This window comes from Leptonychotes weddellii, chromosome X (assembly GCF_054177405.1).
Source record: "Leptonychotes weddellii isolate Sample4059 chromosome X, ASM5417740v2, whole genome shotgun sequence".
NCBI lineage: Eukaryota > Metazoa > Chordata > Mammalia > Carnivora > Phocidae > Leptonychotes > Leptonychotes weddellii.
The window spans coordinates 69,514,286-69,529,453 of record NC_138385.1 but is presented as its reverse complement, the minus strand read 5'-3'; the positions used below and the strand labels follow the sequence as shown (position 1 = coordinate 69,529,453).

Sequence of the window (15,168 nt, the reverse complement as noted above, 5' to 3'; positions counted from 1 at the left end):
AGATCTTTCAAAGAGGTTAAAAAGAAAAGTAGCTCAGTCAGTAGGGCATGCCACTCTTGATTTCATGGTCGTGAGTTTGAGCGCCATGTTGGGCATGGAGCCTACTTTAAAAAAAAAAAGAAAGAAAGAAAGAAAAAAGAAAAGTAATTCAACTACAAAGGGAAAAGAAATAATGCAGATACCAGATTGCCCAAGAGTCACATCAGAGACCAGAAGACAATAGAACAATTTCAAGATTCTGAGGGGAAATTCTATGTCCAGCCAAACTATTAATCAAGGTGAGTGTAGAATAAAACATTCTTAGATATATGGGGGCACCTGCCTGGCTCAGTCTGTAGAGCATGTGACTCTTGATCTCAGGGTTGTGAGTTCAAGCCCCACATTTGGCACAGAGTTTCCTTAAAAAAAATCATAGATATAAAAAGAGAAACCTTGCCCACTTGCTTTGAAAATTACTTGAGAGCATCTACATCAAAATGAGTGATTAAACCAGGAATAGGGAAGACATCAAAGTCAGGACACATTGGCTCCCAAGAGGAAGATCCCAGAAAGATACCTAGAAAACACTCAGTCCAGTTTGGAACAGGAGAAAAAAAGGTTCCAAGAAAGAGAGCGAGCCAAAGGAAAAAAGTGAAATAAGGTCATTTTCTGGTAGAATGGATGTGGTATCAGCCACAGTGATAGAAGAGAAAGATATAGGAAAATGATAAAAGAAAGGAAAGAGGTGGAGAGGGTGGGGACATGAAGAGGACAGGAGGGCCAGTGAGATACTAGCTGTAGTTCATCTATCAAGACATAAAGATGCAAGTGGGTCTTTTAAAAATTATAAAGGAACTAAAAGAGGAACTACAAATGATGATAGAATTCTATTGGTAGGGGGGAGTAATGTGGATGAGTTAAGTTCTTGTTTATCCGAGCAGGGAGAGGAGTGAAAATGTCTCAAGTTGCTAAATCAAGTTGCTAAATCAAGAAGATGGCTAAAGTTGCCCATTATCAGTCACTGACTGTGTCTGGGAGTACATAGGAGAAAACTCAACGAACAGTGGGTGAAAGAAGATCGAGTTTTCTTTTTCTCCCATTTAACAACCTCTGTAGAAAGTTGGGGCTCAGCCAGAGTCTGGGAAGGAAGAGGACGTGAATGGGCCAGAGATGCCAGCTCAGTGGGACCAGGAGGTTTCCGGAAGCTCCATCCGCAACCTCTGCTGACATCTCATTGTCCTGTCCATCTTACATGCCCCCCCCAGCAAGGAATGCTGGGAAATGGCTTTTTAAGCCGGGCACACAATTGACCCCATTGAAATTTGGGTTGTTTATAAGAAAAAAGGGAGAAATGTATATTATATTGTATACTAAGTAAATGTATATTAAGACAAATTGCTGTCTCTGCCACGGGTAGTATTTACATATTATTTGAAGATAATGCAAATAATTTCCAGAAGAAATACACACACACACACACACACACACACACACACACAGGCTGAAAGCAGTTGCCTCTAGGGAATGAGACTAGGCTGGGGTGGGGCGAGGGGCTGTTATTTTTATTTTTATTTTTTTTATTTTTTGTTATTTTTAATTAAAAGCCCTGTTGTACTTCGTTTTAACCTTGTTGGGGTAGGTAGGGGGCTTTGTCTCATGTTCATCTTGGGGGTTTAGTTCTTCCTCCCCAAATAGGGTGACCTGACAGTTAAGCGTCTGCCTTCAGCTCAGGTCATGATCTCAGGGTCCTGGGATCGAGCCCCACATCGGGCTCCCTGTCAGCGGGGAGTCTGCTTCTCCCTCTCCCTCTGCCCGCTGCTCCCCCTGCTTATGTTCTCACTCTCGCTCTGTTAAATAAATAAATAAATCTTAAAAAAAAAAAATAGGCTGACAGGAAAGCATTGTGTTTTGGAGACCAGAAATTGAACCTCCATGAGGTGGGAAAGGAATTTGAACCCAAAGCTGCTCACCCAGTTCCTGGCTCCATGGACATATGCCTGATCACAGAGACACTTTTGGAGGAAGTGGTCCAGCACCTCAAAGTGAGTGGGATGTTGGTTCTTTTCGAGAAAGCTGCGGCTGGTACAGTGGAAACAGGAGCATGACCCAGTCAGGTCTTCCTCAAATTTCAGACATAACAACCTTTGTCACTTCCAGATAATGCTTGTACACAACTGTTTGCTCATTATTTTTGCTGACATCATTGTTTCATGTAAACAAATCTATTTTAAAGGGGACCATTACAGGGGCGCCTGGATGGCTCAGTCGTTAAGCATCTGCCTTCGGCTCAGGTCATGATCCTGGGGTCCTGGGATCAAGACCCACGTCCGGCTCCCTGCTCAGCGGAAGCCTGCTTCTTCCTCTCCCACTCCCCCTGTTTGTGTTCCCTCTCTCGCTGTCTCTTTCTGTCAAAAAATAAATTAAAAAATCTTAAAAAAAAAAAAAAAAGGGAAACATTACGTCCTTTTTTTTAAAGATTTTATTTATTCATTTGAGAGAGAGCACGAGCAGGGGGAGGGACAGAGGGAGAGGGAAAAGCAGGCTCCCCACTGAGCAGGGAGTCCAATGCAGGGACTCAATCCCAGGACCCTGGGATCATGACCTGAGCTGAAGGCAGACGCTTAACCATCTGAGCCACCCAGGCGCCCCCACATTACATCATTTTTGTAAAAAAAAAATACAAACAAATTCTTTTTACAGAAACGCATTTCTGTAAAAAACCAAAGTTTCACCAGTTACGTGAAAAGCCCATCATATCTTGACACAAAGGGAAGATAACTTGTAAAAAACAAACGGCTGTAGAAATACCAGTCGTGGGGGCGCCTGAGTGGCTCAGTCAGTTAAGCGTCTGCCTTCGGCTCAGGTCATGATCCCAGGGTCCTGGGATAGAGCCTGGCGTGGGGGCTCCCTGCTCAGGGGGGAGTCTGCTTCTCCCTCTCCCTCTGCTCCTCCCCCTGCTTGTGTTCTCTCTCTCTCTCTCTCTCTCACTGGCTCTCTCTCAAATAAATAAAATCTTATCCACTTCCTTTCTCTGAACCCTCTGGGCCTGACATTACAAGGGGAGATTTGGCAAATGGTTGAGGAGGTGCTAAGGACTTGTTAGCATCCATCAGAGCCTTGCTTCTTGGTATAATCAGAAGAATTGAAATAGGGGGTGCCTGGCTGGCTCGGTCAGAAGAGTATGCAACTCTTGATCACGGGACTGTGAGTTCGAGCCCCACATTGGGTGTAGAAATTACTTAGTGAGAAAAAAAAAAAGGACTGAAATAGGATTGAAGAGGGAATATTTAAAGGGGTGTCCCTCTAACACTAAAAATGATTTCATGTAAGGGAAGCATTGCTTCTCCTCTTGGGGAACACAGATTAAGGTTTTGCATGTAATCTTTCTTTGGAAAGTATCAGTGGAAAAGGCCGGTTGGGAAGTAAAGTGGGGAAAGCATAGGGGGTTAAGAGCATGGACTTTGGTCCAGGCTACCTGGGTTTCAATTCTGACTCTGCCACTTACTAGCTAGTATTAGGTACCATTATCATCCCCACTTTACAGATGAGGAAACTGAGGCACAGAGCAGTTAGGTACTACGCCCAAGGCCATACAGCTGGTCCATGGCTGGAGCAGAGTGAGGGAGGGGAGACTGGCAGGAGATGAAGTGAGAAAGATATCAGGGGCCTTCTGGGGATTAAATTTTGGTCTCACACATGAACTATGATGAATGACTTTTGTCTTTCCCTCCCATTTCAGGCTTGTGAGGTTCCCATTGAGGAGGGTGTAGTCCCCAGAACAGGGGCGAAAGGACTCATTATGTCCATCTACTTCCGAGATCCTGATGGAAACCTGATTGAGGTGTCCAACTATATCTCCTCATGATTGAGGCTGGCCCTCCTCCATTCTGTTCCCTGTTATGTCTCCCTCTCCCTTCCTTCCTGCAAGCTCTTACCCAAGCCCAGAAATCTCCAAGGACTGAGGACTTGGGCACTTCATTCTTCCTAGGGGTGTGGCGGGGGGGGAGACTGATTTGGGTTTGGGACCAAAACTACCTATCTGAATATCCCCCATCCAAGGTCCCCCTAATAAATGAATAAGCTCTCAATGAATACGAGCTCTTCATTATTATTGTCTCAGTGTTATGTATGGGTGTTTGTCCAGGGTGTGAGGTCTCTGAGCTGTTTGGGGGTCAGTGACCAGGGTATGACATCTCTGAGGACCAAATCCAGGGTCATCCCCTTGGGATTCAGGGCCCTGATAGATTTCTCCTTGTTAGTTAGCCCATCCTTTTGGAATTCACCTCACCCCTTCCAAGTGCTGTCTGCTGTGTCCTCCACCCCAGAGGCCTCACCGAACCTCAAGATCTCTGTGAGTTCCATGGAACCTCCAAGGACCACCCCAGATGATATGACCTCTTCCTGGAGTGCCTTATCTGACCACACCCCCAGGGTATGTGGTACTTCCTACCTTTGGATCTGTTAGGTCCAGACTCATCTCGATTGAGGCTCAGCTCCTGACAGAGTAGACAGGACAAGGACAAACCTCATTTGTGTCTGTCCTCCCCCCTGACCAATACCATCCTTTCAATCAACTAATAAACATATATTGAGCACCCACCATGTGCTTGGCCCTGTTCCAGACATTGGGGAGACAGTGTTGAACAGAAGAGATAAGCATATCTAAGTTTGGAGATACAGAGAATGAATAAAAATAAGTAAGGAAAATACGAAGTATGTTAGAGGATGAGAAAGGCTTTTGGAGAGAAAGAAAACATGGAAAAGAGGGAACGCAGCTAAAAATCGCTGGGGCAGTTTCTTTTTTTTTTTTTTTAAAGATTTTATTTATTTATTTGACAGAGAGACAGCAAGAGAGGGAACACAAGGAGGGGGAGTGGGAGAGAGAAGCAGGCTTCCCGCCGAGCAGAGAGCCTGATGCGGGGCTCGATCCCAGGACCCTGGGATCATGACCTGAGCCGAAGGCAGATGCTTAATGACTGAGCCACCCAGGCGCCCCGCTGGAGTGGTTTCTGATGTGTAAGGGGATGGTCAGGGGGCCATCTTCACCGAGGGAGCTATTTGAGCATAGATCTGAGGAGATGAGGGAGGGATTGGCCCCGATAGCTGGAGGAAGAGCAGAACAGGCAGAGAGAACAACCAGGGCAAAGGCCCTGAAGCGTGGCCATGCCTGGTGCCTGAGGAACAGTGAGGAGGCCAGTGCAGAGGCAGCAGTGAGTTGGCGGCGGCGGGGGGGGGGGGGCAGCAGGAGGTGAGGTCAGACAGTGGGTGGGGGAGAGATTGTGTAGGGTCTCGTGGGCCTTGGAGAGAACTCTGGCTTTTACTCTGAGTGACTGGAGAGCAGGAGGTCGTGAGCGGAGGAGGGCCCGTGATCTGACTTAGGATTTAACAGGCTCCCTCTGGCTGTTGTGAGGACAGTAGGCTGTAGGGGCAGAAGCAGGGGGACCGTGATGGGGGAGGCTACTGCAGAGGTCCAGGCCAGCGATGCTGGCAGGGGAGGTGATAAAAAGTGGGTAGATTATGGAGATATTCTAAAGACAGAGACTGGACGAGTTCGCCAAGAGAGAAAATGTCAGTGGGAGAAGAGGTCCAAGGACATTTAGAATTCTGAAACAAGGATGAACCAGGAAACGAGGCAGGCAGAGAGGAAGGGTAAGAGTACAGCTTCCTGAAGGAATGAGCGATGGATGAAGGAGCATGTCTGACGGTCTCTTGAGGTGAGCAAGCCCCTAGTCCTATGGGCTCTGGCCTCGAAACAGTCCCCAGCTGGTAGTTTAGCCAGACCCTATGAGTGAATCCCCAAAGAGCCCCAAAAAGGCTGGGAAGAGAGGATGCGTCAGGATGTGAGTTTCAGCATGTGAAAGGCTCTGCCAAAAGCTGTAGCAGGTCTCCTATTTTAATTTTTTTTTGTTATTTGCTTAGTTTTATAATTAAATGTTTATTAAAATAATATAACCTGGGGGCACCTGGGTGGCTCAGTCAGTTAAGCGTCTGCCTTCAGCTTAGGTCATGATCCCAGGGTCCTGGGATCGAGTCCCACATTGGGCTCCTTGCTCAGTGCAGAGCCTGCTTCTCCCTCTGCCTGCCACTCCCCCTGCTTGTGTTCTCTCTCTCTTAAATAAATAAAATCTTTTTAAAAAAAAAAAATAATATAAACTGTGGGTAATACAGATTGTTTTCAGCATGATACTGATATCACCCATTTCTCCTAGTAATAGATAATAGCCAGATGAAACACAATAGTAGAAGGATCTAGAATAATAAATTTTATTACTAGGAGTCTCCCTCGAAGTCAGCAAACCCAACCCACTCACAGCTGAGGAAATGAATGACCAGAGAGGCTGGCATTCTCTACTCTAGAAATGGTTAGGGCACTGACCATGTGCCAGGCACTTGCTCGGTGCTGGGCATATAAAAGTAAACAGAACGTGTTTCGTGTACTCAAAGAGCTTGTAGCCAGGCTCTTGGGCGACAGTTCCCAGAAAGCAGGAAATTAGCACACAGCCTAATCAGTATTGTGAGAACAGTATGCTGAAGCTCCAAGGTGCACCCAATTCGGGCTTGGGAGCAGCTCTCCGAAGGTCAAGTGTGAGAGCTGGCCTGGGCAGGATGAGCAGATGTCACATAGACAAAGAGCTTGTGAAACAGTGCCCCAGGAAGGCCCCGGTGAGGGAAAGCGTAGTGCATTTGGTTATTCAAAGGAGTTCAAGTACAAAGGAATTCCAGTCCCGGATTCTGGAGACCAGAGTCTCCTGGCTCCCAGGTCAATGCTATTTTTAGACTACCATCTGTCTTTCTTTTTTTTTTTTTTAAAAAGATTTTATTTATTTATTTGAGAGAGAGAGAATGAGAGAGAGCACATGAGAGCGGGGAGGGTCAGAGGGAGAAGCAGACTCCCCGCCGAGCAGGGAGCCCGATGCGGGACTCGACCCCGGGACTCCAGGATCATGACCTGAGCCGAAGGCAGTCGCTTAACCAACTGAGCCACCTAGGCGCCCCTACCATCTGTCTTTCTAGGTCTCCTGACAAGTATGTGATGATTCACAAGTATCAGTACTCTTGCATAGAAAAAAGGAAGCATACATGGCTCACGCTTACCCAGGTAGAGACAGTAAGATTTTTTTGGATGGCTCAGTAGTATTCCATTGTGTGTGTATGTGTATATATCACATCTTCTTTATCCATTCATCCAGACATTAAGATTTTCAAACCCTCTTGTTTGAAACGTCTCCTTGAGGAACGATTGCTTTGTCTCATAGCCTTTCATTTCCTCCCCAAATTTACGTGAATTAGGTCATGCCCTAAATCCAGAAGGGACTTTAAGGAATCACTTTGTTGGCAGCCAAGGGAACGAGAGGCAGGGCAGGCAATAAAGGAGTCATCTGTAGAGGACTGAAAAATTAATGCTGAAGCTGACTAAAACTGCTCTGTACTTTATCATCACCATGTGGCAGCAACCCAGCAACTGTCCTCCCTGCCAAGGCAAAGGGCTCCTGCTGACCCTCACTCCATCTATGCCCCTGCACGTAGCTATCGCTGCACATGCAGAAGGCCCGGCATCCCCACGAGCTATATATAAACGTCTGAAATCTCCACCTCGGCCATCTCTTCTGTTCATATTACCACATGTTCTCCAGTCCATTCCATTCCCTTTGGCGAACATAGCTTGAGTTGTCAAAATCACGTATACAAAAACAAAAACCAAACCAAACAGAAAAACCCACATCAATGTTTCTCTTCCTACAATTATGATAGTGCTCTCCGGTCAAGTTTCTCGTTTCTCAAGTCTCAAGTCCCTTTCGAGCTGGGGATGACATCCCATGCTGCCACCTGTGCATTTGCAGGCTTACCAGGTTCAGTTCTGGCTCATCCTCTCTGGCCGGGCCATCTGGCAGGCGCTCGGTGGGGTAAACACTGAGGGGTCTTTAATGCCCAGCAGTACATTGAAAAACTGCGTGGACAATATTATGCTGTAACTTTGGGTGAAGGTTTCCTGGACAAGATAACCCTCTTTGACTGTATGAATGCCAATCCAGGTTTCATAGGATCTAGCTGGCTTTCTGTCAGGCCCCTCCTAGACCGTGATCTGCTCCTGGGGCCCCCTATGGAGTACTTGTCCTCAGAGGTGGCATTCTGAGGAATGTCTAGAGGGTCAAAGGGGTCTGTCAGGGTGATGTTGGAGCACTGCTTGGTGGCTTGTTCAATCTGAAACATCAATCCATCCTTATAGAACAAAATATATTCAAATAACCTCTTGCAGGGGAATCAGCACCTTTCGCTCATTCAGCACCCATACATGCTGGTTGAGCCTGTCATAGGAGGGAAGGGCATGGTTGCTGCTCTGTGGGTACAGAACCCAGTGGGCCTCCCACTGCTGTGGTGCCTGACAAGGGTGCAGGGTCCCCGGCACCCCTGGTCCCTGCCCCCAGTGCTGCTGCCCCCAGGCCACAGAGGTCACCCAGGCTCAGAGGCCACCCAGCAGCCAGGCACCCAGGGCCCCCTGGGGCACGCTTCCTGCCTATTTTTAAAAGACAGCTTGCCTTGGACCCAGAGTCATATGCTTGGAGATAGATGATTTATGAAAGGAAGAAGGAAGTAGAAAGGAGGGAGAGAAGGAGGGAGGGAGGGGGGAAGGAAGGAAGGAAAGAAGGAAGGAAGGAAGGAAGGAAGGAAGGAAGGAAGGAAAGAAGGGAGGGAGGAGGGGAGAGAGAGGGGAGGAAGGGAGGAAGAGTGGACAGCAGATGGGTGAATGAATGGGTATGTAGATGGGTGGGTGGATGGATGGGTGGGTGGATGGATGGGTGGGTGGTTGGGTGGTTGGGTGGATGTGTGGATGGGTGGGTGGATGGGTGGATGGATGGATGGACTGATATCCTCTGGCCCTGGAGAAACTCTTTCACTTGTGTGTGCATAGAGAGAGGAATATGAGTTTGTAAACTGCAGGTTTGCTGTAATACAGAAAAGACTGGAAACAATCCAAATGTCCAACAGCAGATGAATGGTTAAACAAACTATGGTATAGCCATTCCATGGAATACTACTCAGCCATAAAAGGGAATAAACTTACAAAGCCAGCACTAACCTGATACCAAAACCAGACAGAAACATATCAAGAAAACTACAGACCAATATCTCTTACAAATATAGATGCAAAAATCTTCAACAAAATACTAGTAAATAGAATTCAGCAATATACAAGAAGGATTATACACCACGACCAAGTGGGATTTATCCCAGGAATGCAAGATTTGTTCAACATAAGAAAATCAATGTAATATACCATATTAATAAAGGACAAAAATCACATGATCTTCTCAACAGATGCAGAAAAAGCATTTGACAAAACTCAATACCCTTTCATGATAAAAACACTCAACAAACTAGAAGCAGATAAGAACTTCCTCAACCTGATAAAGTGAATCTACAAAAAACCTACAGCTAATATCATACTTAATGATGAAAGACTAAAAACTTTCTCCTGAAGATTAGGAACAAGACAAGGATGTCCCCTCTCACCACTTCTATTCAACAATGTACTAGAGGTTCTAGCCAGGGCAATTAAGTAAGAAAAAGAAAAAGCATCCAGATCGGAAAAAAGAAGTAAAACTGTCAGTATTTGCAGATAACATGATCTTATACAGAGAAAATCTTAAGGAACCCACAACAAAACCACTTCATATATATGTGTGTGTATGAGCTCAGCAAGGTTGCAGGATACTAGATCATACAAGACTTAATCATATTTCTATACACTAGCAACGAGTAATCCAAAAATGAACTTAAGAAAACAATTCCATTCACGATAGCATAAAAAAAAAGAATAAACTACTTAGTAATGCATTTAACAAAAGAGGGGTAAGACTTATACACTTAAAACTATAAAATGCTATTTAAAGAAATTAAATAGGGGTGTCTGGGCTCCTACTGCTTGTGCTCTCTCTCTGATAAATAAATAAATAAAATATTTTTTAAAAATCCACTTTTTTTTTTTAAAGATTTTATTTATTTATTTGAGAGAGAGAGACTCAGAGAGAGAGCACATGAGAGGGGGGAGGGTCGGGAGGGTCAGAGGAAGAAGCAGACTCCCTGCCGAGCAGGGAGCCCGATGCGGGACTCGATCCAGGGACTCCAGGATCATGACCTGAGCCGAAGGCAGTCGCTTAACCAACTGAGCCACCCAGGCACCCTAAAAATCCACTTTAAAAAAAAAACAAATGGTGCTGGGACAACTGGATAGCCACATGCAAAAGAATGAAACTGGACCCCTACTTCACACCATATACAAAAATTAACTAAAAAAAAAAAAATCAAAGACAGGAATGTAAGCTAAAACTATTAAACGTCTAGAAAAAAAAAGCATAAATCTTCGTAACTTTGGATTAGGCAATGGCTTCTTAGCCAACATGTAATGCATAAGCAACCAAAGCAAACACAAATTGCACTTCATCAAAACTAAAACCTTTTGTGCTTCAAGGGACACAAGAAAGTGAAAGGACAACCCAAAAATAGGAGCAACTATTTTCAAATCATATTATCTGATAAAGGACTAGCATCCAGAATATATAAAGAACTTGTACTGGAATGCCTGGGTGGCTCAGTCGGTTGGGCACCTGCCTTCAGCTCAGGTCATGATGGCAGGGTCCTGGGATCGAGTCCCGCGTTGGGCTCCCTGCTCGGCGGAGAGCCTGCTTCTCCCTCTGCCTGCCTCTCCCCCTGCTTGTGCTCTCTCTCTCTCTGACAAATATAATCTTTAAAAACAAAAAAAGAACTCGTATTACTCAACAGTATAGACAACCCAATTAAGAACAGGCAAAGGATTTGAATAGACATTTCTCTAAGGAAGAGATACAGATGGCCAACAAGCACATGAAAAGATGCTCAATGTCAGTAATCATTAGGGAAATCAAATCAAAAGCACAGCGAGACATTACATCACACCCACTGGGATGACCAGAATCAAAAAGAGGAACAATATCAAGTGTTGGAGAAAATGTGGATAACTCTAATTCCTCATGCAACTGCTGTGGAGAATACTTCTGCAATTCCTCAAAAAGTTAAACAGAGACTTGCCAAACGGCCCCACAATTCCGTTCCTAGGTGTATACCCAAGAGGACTGAAAACATATGTCCACATAAAAAGCTTAATATGAATGTTCATAGCAGCATTATTCGTGACCCCCAAAACATCAGTTCATTGGATGAATGGACAAGCGTAATGTAGAATGTTCATACAGTGAAATATTATTCAGTGATTGAAAGGAATGAAGTAGTTTGATCCATGCTACAATGTGAGCGAACCTTGGAAATTTTGTGCAAAGTGAAAGAAGCCAGTCACAAAAGGCCTCATATTCTGATTCTGTTCATATGAAAAGTCCAGAATAGGCAAATCCATGAGACAGGCAGTAGATTGGTGGTTTCCAGGGACTGTGGGGAGACGGATAATAGTATAGGGAATGTCTGCTAAGCTTCTTTTTGGAGTGATGAAAATGTCCTGGAATTAGACAGTGGTGATAGCTGTAAAACCTTATGAACATACTAACCACTGAAACGTACACTTCAAAGGGTGAATTCTGTGGTATGTGAATGACATCTCAATAAAAAAGAACTATTAATACACACGACAACGTGGGTGAGTGTCACAGACATTATGCAGAACAAAAGAAACATAAACTATATGATTCCATGTATATGAAGTTCAAAAGCAAGCTGAAAACCGCTGGTATCGTAAGCTGTTTATGGATACATACGTACATAGTAACGGAATGAAAACACGAGGGAGACAAACACCAAACTCGAGGTAGTGGAAGGAGAGAGGAAAATGGACTTTGTACAAGAACTTCAGCTGGATCTGAATATATTTCTTTTAAAAGTATCTGAAGCAAATAGGGCAAAATATTAACATTTGACCAAGGTGAATGCTTGTTACAGTATCTTTTATACTTTTTTTTTAAGATTTTATTTATTTATCAGAGAGAGAGAGACAGAGGCAGGCAGAGGGAGAAGCAGGCTCCGATGTGGGACTCGATCCCAGGACCCTGGGATCATGACCTGAGCCGAAGGCAGACGCTTAACCGACTGAGCCACCCAGGCGTCCCTATACTTTTCTCTTAAAAAAAAAATAAAACAGCTCGGTTCTGAGAAAAACGTGGGACTCCTCAGCCAGGCTTTGGTTGATGTTTCCTCCCTGCGCGATTGAGACCAAGGGGAGTTAGGATCTGCCTCCGGCCTGGTGGACTCGTCTGGAAGAAGCACAGTTCACATGCCATGGGCTTAGACAAAGCTCTAGAACCTCAGAAGATGCCAGGAAGAAGGGAACCAGTCAGGGAAGCCTTCCAGGAAGAGAGGATGTTGGGGCTGAGCCTCAAATGGAGGCCTGACAGAGGGGATGCTTGGCCCGGACACCCCACCCCCACCCCCACCCTCTGGGTCTCTCCCAAAGCCTGGCCTGGCCCTGCTGATTCCCTTATCTGCCCACTCCCAGCTGCCTCCCTGCTGGCTGAACTGTCGCCGCAGACTTCTGGGCCTGTGCCCCCTCCACAGGGATGGGGGAGGGAATGGGGTGAGCCTGGCCTCAGAGCCTCAGAGCTTCTGGCTCTTGATGGAGCCTGGGTTCTGAGGCCCCCACTCCCCACCCTTTACTTCCCTTCCTAAGGCCTTTCTCTGCTCCAGTTATGAAGAAATAGGCTGAGTCCGGTGGCCAAACTCTTGTCTGAGACACGCCTCCAGCCTGACCTTCCTGAGGAGGACAGCTTTCCCTACCTTGCTCCCAATATTGCAACTGTTGTTTCTAATAAAAAGTAACAACGAAGAAAATTACCACTACAGAGCTCAACCTCTACAGCCTGCCGGGCAGGACCGTGTCAAGTGGCCTTCTCAACAACATTCGCTGTGAGTTCTATGATTGTACCCATCATCCAGGCAAAGAAACTGAGGCTCAGAGGGTGGCCTGCCCAGGAACCACGCAGCAAATCAGTGTCAGAGCTGAGCACAGGCCCTTGGACAGACATCTTCATTTCTCTGAGCCCGCTCCCAGTCTGGAAGATACGGGCAATTATACGCACTTACACCACAAAGACCTGGTGAGAATGGGATAAAATTAGGCAGGGAGAGCACTTAGCACAGGGCCTGGGATGGCTCGGTTAACAGTTGTTATGATGATATTAGTGCTAAAAAAAAAAAGTATTCGTATCAGATTTAGCATTCGTATTAGTACGGTTGTAGATAGAAAAGTAACGATTAGATTTAGAATTAATATCAGTATTACTAGCACTATTAAGATTAGTATCGGGACGCCTGGGTGGCTCAGTCGTTAAGAGTCTGCCTTTGGCTCAGGTCATGATCCCAGGGTCCTGGGGTCGAGCCCCGCATCGGGCTCCCTGCTCAGCGGGGAGCCTACTTCTCCCTCTCCCGCTCCCCCTGCTTGTGTTCCCTCTCTCGCTGTGTCTCTCTGTCAAATAAATAAATAAAATCTTAAAAAAAAAAAGATTAGTATCAATATTCGAATTAGGATTAGGAATTAAAATTGGTATGAGTGTCACATTGATTAGCATTATTACTAGAATTAGTAGTGCTAGTAAAAAAAGGGTCAAGTACTATCCCTTGTATATGGTAAGCACTCAGTAAATCAATACGAGTACTTAACGTTTACTGAGATCTCAGATTCAAGCGAGTTAAAATCACTTGACGGATTAAATCTCATTTAGCTGTCCCAATCACCCTATGGAGTAGCCACTATTATTACCCCATCTCTATAGATGAGGAACTGAGGTCCAAGGGGGCTGGTAACTTGCCCAAGGCCACACGGCCCCTCCGTGGTTAGGGCAGGCTATGAATGAGGCGGGGCTGGCTCCAGAGCGGAAGCCCTGAAAACATTGGCCCTTAAGTCATAGGGGTCTTCAACCCCCCCCCTTGTTACTTAGGAGGGCTCAGCACGGGACGTGGCACACAGCAGGAGCTCAATAAATGCAGAGTCATAGCCACGCTCTCTTTCCTCCTCAAACCTCCCATTTTGCTTCTGAGGACAACGAGGCCCATGGAGGCAAGAGGAGGATAGCAAGCTCCTTCTGGGGCGGCCGGTGGGGGAGCAGGCCCCACTGACCCAGGGCTCCGTCAGTGCCCTGTGCCCTTGGCAGGTCTCAGTCTCCCCATCTGTAGAATGGGTGGTCAGGAGGGTGCTCCGTCCTGTGGAGTCCTGGAGCCACCACTGGGTGCTCTTACCCCTGCTCTGTGGGGACCCGACTTGGATGCCTCGTGTGGGCGCGCCCGTCCATTGATTTTACACGAAGCCAAGTGCTCAGGACAGGCTTGGCCTGGGGTCCATGTCAGCATGAAACACCGGTTGCCGTCACTGTTGTTCCTCTCTGGGGGAGGTGGGGCAGGGCAGAAAGGTGGGGACTGAGGTGCAGGAGTCCTGGAGGTCCCTCTCAGCAGTTGAGGGCAGAAGCACAGATCACATGGGTCCACATCGACCCACATGGCCCTGTCCCACCCAATCCAGCACCACCGGCCCAGGGCCTACCCCAGACTGACGCCTGGGGTCTCGTGGACTTCCTCCCAGACTGTGTTCGTGAATCTCTGTCTCGGTCTCCCTCCCCAGGTTCTCCACCTGTGTCCTTAGCCTCTGTCACTTTCAGGCTCTACCTTTCGCCTTCTGTCCTGTCTCTCATTCTCTTCACCTTTCTCTGTAGATCTTTAATTGTCACTGGCTCTCTTGGCGTTTCTCCCTCCTCTCCGTACCCTCTCTCTGCCTCCTTCTAGCTGTGTCCCTTTTTCTCCCCGAGTCTCCCCCTTCCTGTCTCTCTGTCTCTGCTTCTGTCTCTTGCTATCTGCCTCTCTCCTTCTCTACCCCTTCAGTTCTTCTTCCCGTCCCCAACCCTATCCCACTCCTCAAGGACCCACAGAGAAACCAACCCTGGGTCCCACCTGTTTCCCGCCTCCAAAGCAGCATGGCGGGCAACAAGTTGAAGCCGCTGTCCCTGGGTGCTCCCCCCAGCCCCGCCCCCCGTCCCAAGACAGCCTGTTACCGCGGAGCCAACAGCCACAGTCTCCTCCATCTGATAAGACTTATCTGCTGCCCCAGGGCAGGCCAGAGCTGGCGTAAGCCCCAGTGGGGCACTGAGTGAGTGTGCCCCTGCCTCCCGCCAGCCCTGGCCTGGCCCGGCCTCCCGGCTTGGCCTGGGTCATCAAGATGTC

At 46.9% G+C, this 15,168-nt stretch overlaps 1 protein-coding gene, 1 long non-coding RNA gene and 1 pseudogene across 8 annotated transcripts in view; 1 reads left to right on the top strand and 2 right to left on the bottom strand.

Moving 5' to 3' along the window:
* GLOD5 (glyoxalase domain containing 5) overlaps positions 1-3,844 on the top strand; it is a 5,749-nt gene extending 1,905 nt beyond the window's left edge. The window contains exons 3-4 of the mRNA XM_081809286.1: positions 1,866-2,021; positions 3,719-3,844. Coding sequence (XP_081665412.1) covers positions 1,866-2,021; positions 3,719-3,844 — 282 coding nt within the window. The remainder of the gene's footprint in view (positions 1-1,865; positions 2,022-3,718) is intronic.
* The window catches only part of LOC115942698 (uncharacterized), an 85,218-nt gene that overhangs the window by 65,516 nt on the left and 4,534 nt on the right, over positions 1-15,168 (bottom strand). The window lies entirely within an intron of this gene.
* On the bottom strand, positions 6,777-8,440 carry LOC102744326 (mammalian ependymin-related protein 1 pseudogene; annotated as a pseudogene).